The sequence below is a fragment of the Galeopterus variegatus genome, unplaced genomic scaffold (genome assembly GCF_000696425.1).
Source record: "Galeopterus variegatus unplaced genomic scaffold, G_variegatus-3.0.2 Scaffold3692, whole genome shotgun sequence".
NCBI classification, from domain to species: domain Eukaryota; kingdom Metazoa; phylum Chordata; class Mammalia; order Dermoptera; family Cynocephalidae; genus Galeopterus; species Galeopterus variegatus.
Genome location: NW_007729803.1, coordinates 26,007 through 31,906, shown reverse-complemented (window position 1 = coordinate 31,906; position 5,900 = coordinate 26,007). Strand labels below are relative to the sequence as shown.

Here is a 5,900-nt window from a genome sequence, read left to right as displayed (position 1 = left end):
ATGGAATGCATCACAAATTTGCATGTCTTCCTTCTGCAGAGCCTATGCTAACCTTCTCTGTATTGTTCCAATTTTAGTACATGTGCTGCTGAATCAAGAACTGCTTATGGTATTTTTAAATTCTCCTCTTAAAAAGGGGAAATGATTTGAAGTACTCATCTCTCTACTTCCACCTCTACAGTGGTACATTCCACTGAAAAAGGAACAAGGAAGAGTATGAAGACCTCACAGAATATTTAAATAGTAGGTCCAAGGTTGGAGAATCGCATCAGCCAGAAGAAAGGCAAATGAAACGAAGGCAAAGTGTCACTGATTTTTGCCTCTGTCCCTAGAGAGAAGATTGCTGATATAGAGTCACTTTGTCCTGCTCAAGACCGTCTGGCATGAAGATGTAGCTCTGAGGTAAGAGTCCTTGAGCCAGCAGGTTTCTCCCAGTGCCATCATCTGCAGGCTTACTCCAGATCAGCTTCCTGAGGTTCCTGTGGCCCTTCCCCACAACAGCAGCACAGTGTCACCAGGTGGAGGTGGGGTCTTCCTGAAAGCTGCTTGTGCCAAAGGTATCATTACATCAAAGCCTCAAAATACCTCTAAATCTGAGAGCTCTGACCGAGTCGATGGACATTTAGATTTTTTCAGAAATCCCTAGAGGTACTCTAGAATTCAATACAGATGCTTTGGGAGGGAAAGAAAAGTAGTCTGCAGCATTAAAAGGGAAAAATGAGGATTTTTCTGGCCTTAATTTAACAAGTGGAGCAAAATAATAGGTAAAAATTATTGAGTGCTTACTATGTGCCATGAAGGGAGCTAAGAAATTTGTATACATTATCTCATTTGGTCCTCATAAAAAATCACAGGAGTTTAGAAGGCGAAAAAGGCTTAGAGAGTTAAGAGTCTTAAGGTCACAGAGCTGGTAAATGGTAGAGGTGGGATCCAAACCCAGGCCTGTGGGATGACAGAACCTGAACTCTGCCCCCAATAATCTATACTGAAGCACTTTTAAACCATTTAAAAAGATGTTTAAGGATAGAGAATCCTCTGTAATCCCGGTTATATACAATAAATCAAAGTTCCTAGGAAGCTTTTTATAATATTCAGAACCCCCACCGACACTGATCAGAAAAGTTTTACTTTGATTTTGCTCAAGTCCTACATTACTTTCAGATGCCCTTCTAGAACTCAGCCACACAATTTTTTAAAATCTTCTCTATAATTCAGGCACCCAGTTTCTCATATGAGCATATACAAAATAGACCACACACATAGAACACAGACACACAATCACACATACACACATTCTAAGAGAAACACATGAAGACCACAGACACACACATACAGACACCACACAGTACACACACAGCAATCACACAAACACACCACGGATACACATACACAGAGTTCCACGCACGTACCCCATGAATAAAAACACATACCACAGAGACACATAGACTGTATACCCACATACATACACACAAATGCACCACAGATACACAGAGAAACCGCAGTCACATCTGCAGACACACACACGGACTACACACACACAGTATGGGAAATTCTCCAGGGGATTTCATTTCTCCTCATGTACCCACGCCCCAGTATCCATTCAGTTTTCACCACATTCATCATCTCATTCACATCTCACCTCCTGCTGCTGGTCTGTTCTCTCCATCCCACTCCATCCCAAATAGAGAATACAAGCTCTTTTCCTTCAATTCCCCAGAACCACCACCAACACGAGACAGTTGTGGGTTAATGAGGAGAAGAGACATTAAAANGGGATGACAGAACCTGAACTCTGCCCCCAATAATCTATACTGAAGCACTTTTAAACCATTTAAAAAGATGTTTAAGGATAGAGAATCCTCTGTAATCCCGGTTATATACAATAAATCAAAGTTCCTAGGAAGCTTTTTATAATATTCAGAACCCCCACCGACACTGATCAGAAAAGTTTTACTTTGATTTTGCTCAAGTCCTACATTACTTTCAGATGCCCTTCTAGAACTCAGCCACACAATTTTTTAAAATCTTCTCTATAATTCAGGCACCCAGTTTCTCATATGAGCATATACAAAATAGACCACACACATAGAACACAGACACACAATCACACATACACACATTCTAAGAGAAACACATGAAGACCACAGACACACACATACAGACACCACACAGTAAAAGTAGTCTGCAGCATTAAAAGGGAAAAATGAGGATTTTTCTGGCCTTAATTTAACAAGTGGAGCAAAATAATAGGTAAAAATTATTGAGTGCTTACTATGTGCCATGAAGGGAGCTAAGAAATTTGTATACATTATCTCATTTGGTCCTCATAAAAAATCACAGGAGTTTAGAAGGCGAAAAAGGCTTAGAGAGTTAAGAGTCTTAAGGTCACAGAGCTGGTAAATGGTAGAGGTGGGATCCAAACCCAGGCCTGTGGGATGACAGAACCTGAACTCTGCCCCCAATAATCTATACTGAAGCACTTTTAAACCATTTTAAAAGACACAATCACACATACACACATTCTAAGAGAAACACATGAAGACCATAGACACACACATACAGACACCACACAGCACACACACAGCAATCACACAAACACACCACGGATACACATACACAGAGTTCCACGCACGTACCCCATGAATAAAAACACATACCACAGAGACACATAGACTGTATACCCACATACATACACACAAATGCACCACAGATACACAGAGAAACCGCAGTCACATCTGCAGACACACACACGGACTACACACACACAGTATGGGAAATTCTCCAGGGGATTTCATTTCTCCTCATGTACCCACGCCCCAGTATCCATTCAGTTTTCACCACATTCATCATCTCATTCACATCTCACCTCCTGCTGCTGGTCTGTTCTCTCCATCCCACTCCATCCCAAATAGAGAATACAAGCTCTTTTCCTTCAATTCCCCAGAACCACCACCAACACGAGACAGTTGTGGGTTAATGAGGAGAAGAGACATTAAAAATTGATTAAAACTGAATATTACACATTCGTATTTTTAAATCCCCTGTGTCGTTTCTGTTTCTCAGAATATCTCATTGACCCGTTCAGGCCTCCTAACCTCCTACCAGATTTTTCCTGTCCGCTCTCTTCTACAGCTCATACAGCCTCTTTCTCAAGCTCTCACTCCTTCACTCACCATAGCCTGTCCACTCCATATCCTTCAGACTCCACTTTTTGTTCCCAAGGCAGACTACTAAGGTATTTTCTTGAAGAGAACTATTTTTCTACTTCAGATAAAAATTTTGCAACTTCCTTAGAAGGCAGAATTAACTTAAGGCAGTTGTAGTTTTAAATAGCAGTCGTTTTATGTCTTCTCTCTATGTATTCCCAGAATGTTTTTGCTTAGTGAAAAAAAAAAAGCATCATTACCAATATCCTCTGGTTTATCCAATTTATCAAAAACCAATTTGTTGATACTGTGACTCTGTTACAATAGCTATTTTCAAAAACATTCTCAGGTTTATATTTTTGATACTATAGGAACCATTATGCAGGAATTTGGATATTTTAGATAATCAAATACTCTGATTCATGGAGTATCAAAAACATTACCTATGAATTACCAATTTTCAAAGAAGTAATATAAAACAGCTGTAGGGTTCCCCACCTACCACAATGGAGGCATGGTGGGAGATGTTGATGGAGAAGACATTTAGCCCTTCTAACCCTCACTTTCTCCTCTTTTTAAAGATTTGCCTCGTAGGATTTGTGAGGGAAAAAAGAAATGATTTTTATAGAAAGTTCCGGGCATGTAACAAATATTGGATAAATGTGAGTTCCTTGACTTATTTCCCTCTTCTTCCCTCCCCAGGTAAGAAAGAACTACTGTTCCAGTATATCCTACAAAATACTTTCCTCTTTCATTGATTCTGAAGTCATTTCACAATCATGCAGTGCCTTAGGGCTCCCATATGAATCTCAGTTCTTATGTTATGTGCTGAATATTAGAATACTAGGTAATAGTGTTTATTATACATAGTTACCTCAAGAGAGAAATCTAATTATAGCATCCCATGATTACTAATTTGTAACAGTTGCTGTTATTTTCGTTATTCAAGTTCATTAGCAATATTTTCCCTGACCAAGTCTTAGTCAAGTAAAACTGATTCTACATTGCCTTATTCAAGAAGTTGTGCCTATCAAGAAGGGTCCGGCTTCTGGTTAATGTCCAAATAGAAGATTTTTAGCTACATAAGTTAATTACCTAATTGTCAAAATGCCCCAACTTTTATTTCTCTTTCACATTTATTTAATTTCATCTGTAGCATTTCTAGTTTTGGTGTTCAGATTAATCCTCATACAACATAAAATATAGAACTTAGAAAAATATTTGATTTGTATTATTCTAGAAACATTATGTTTGCCACTGTTAAAATATTATCCTGGGTACTATTACTATGCAAAAATTACTATCTTAATTTCTACATTTAATCTTTTATTTTTTTATGTTATTTTCAGTTTCTCATTCCACAGGTGATTATGGATCTGAACAACTCTACTGATTACCTGACCAATGTTTCTACTTTAGTAAGAAGCAGCACTCACCTTCTAACTCCTGCCTCAAAAATGATCATTGCCCTTCCTTTATTCATGTCATTTGTAATTGGTACCATCATCAATGGCCTCTATCTATGGGTGCTAAAATTCAAGATGAAAAAGACTGTCAATACTCACTTATATTTTCATCTCATTCTTTCATATTTTATTTCAACATTGATTCTGCCATTTAAAGCTGCCACTTATCTTCAGGACAATCATTGGACCTTTGGAACTGCCTTGTGCAAGGTCTTCAATAGCACTTTGTCACTGGGGATGTTTGCCTCTGTTTTCTTCCTCTCAGCCATCAGTCTTGATCGTTATCTTCTCACCCTTCACCCAGTGTGGTCCCAGCAGCACCGAACCCCACGCTGGGCTTCCAGCATCATCCTGGGAGTCTGGATCTCTGCCACTGCCCTCAGCATACCCTATTTGATTTTCAGGGAGATACATCATGACCATAAAGGAAGGGTGATCTGCCAAAATAACTATGCTGTGTCTCCCAACTGGGAAAGAAAGGAGATGCAAAAATTAAGGCAATGGATTCATGTAGCCTGTTTCATTGGCCGCTTCTTGCTGGGCTTCCTTCTGCCTTTCTTCGTCATTACCTTTTGTTACAAAAGAATAGCCAGCAAGTTGAAAGAGAAGGGCCTGTTTAAATACAGCAAGCCCTTCAAAGTCATGATGACTGCCATTATTTCTTTCTTTGTGTGTTGGATGCCCTACCATGTATACCAGGGCTTACTTCTCATGAAGAACCAGTCACTACTTTCAGATTTGACTATGATACTAACAGTGCTAACCATTTCTTTTAATACTGTCTTTTCTCCCACATTCTACCTGTTTATTGGGGAGAACTTCAAAAAGGTTTTCAAAAAGTCCATTCTTGCTCTGTTTGAGTCAACATTCAGTGACGATTCTTCTGCAGAAAGGACACAAAACCTAAATTCAGGAGCCCAAATTTAAATTCTGGATCCTTAAGCAAACATGGACTCTGTCAATTATACCACTAGAGATACACCCTCTGCTTTTGTATACTGTAGTCCCTATATTAGAAAGACATCTAGGGTGTACTATAGTTAGATCTATGAATATTAAAAGAGTTATAAGAAAACAAGCAACAGGTCCTGTTGCAAATGTGACTTTTTAAATTCTGTTTTTATTGTGGTAAAATATATGTAACATAAACTTTGCTATTTTCACCGTCGTTAGTATATATTTCAGTGGCATTAATTATATTCACGATGTTGTGCAATCATCACCACTATTTCCAAAATTTTTCATCATTTCAAAGAGAAACTCTGTAGCCGTTAAGTATTAACTCCCC

General features: G+C 38.7%; 1 protein-coding gene across 1 annotated transcript; it reads left to right on the top strand.

Moving 5' to 3' along the window:
• Positions 1 to 354: 354 nt before the first annotated feature.
• Positions 355 to 5,594, top strand: GPR33 (G protein-coupled receptor 33). Its single transcript, XM_008585741.1, has 2 exons — positions 355 to 402; positions 4,511 to 5,594. The coding sequence occupies exon 2, from the start codon at positions 4,517 to 4,519 to the stop codon at positions 5,537 to 5,539; it is 1,023 nt and encodes a 340-aa protein (XP_008583963.1). The 5' UTR covers positions 355 to 402; positions 4,511 to 4,516; the 3' UTR covers positions 5,540 to 5,594.
• The last annotated feature ends 306 nt before the right edge of the window (positions 5,595 to 5,900 follow it).

What these genes read in the sequence shown, in the direction of transcription:
- GPR33 (XM_008585741.1), top strand. Translation starts at nt 4,517, where the DNA reads ATGGATCTGAACAACTCTACTGATTACCTGACCAATGTTTCTACTTTA.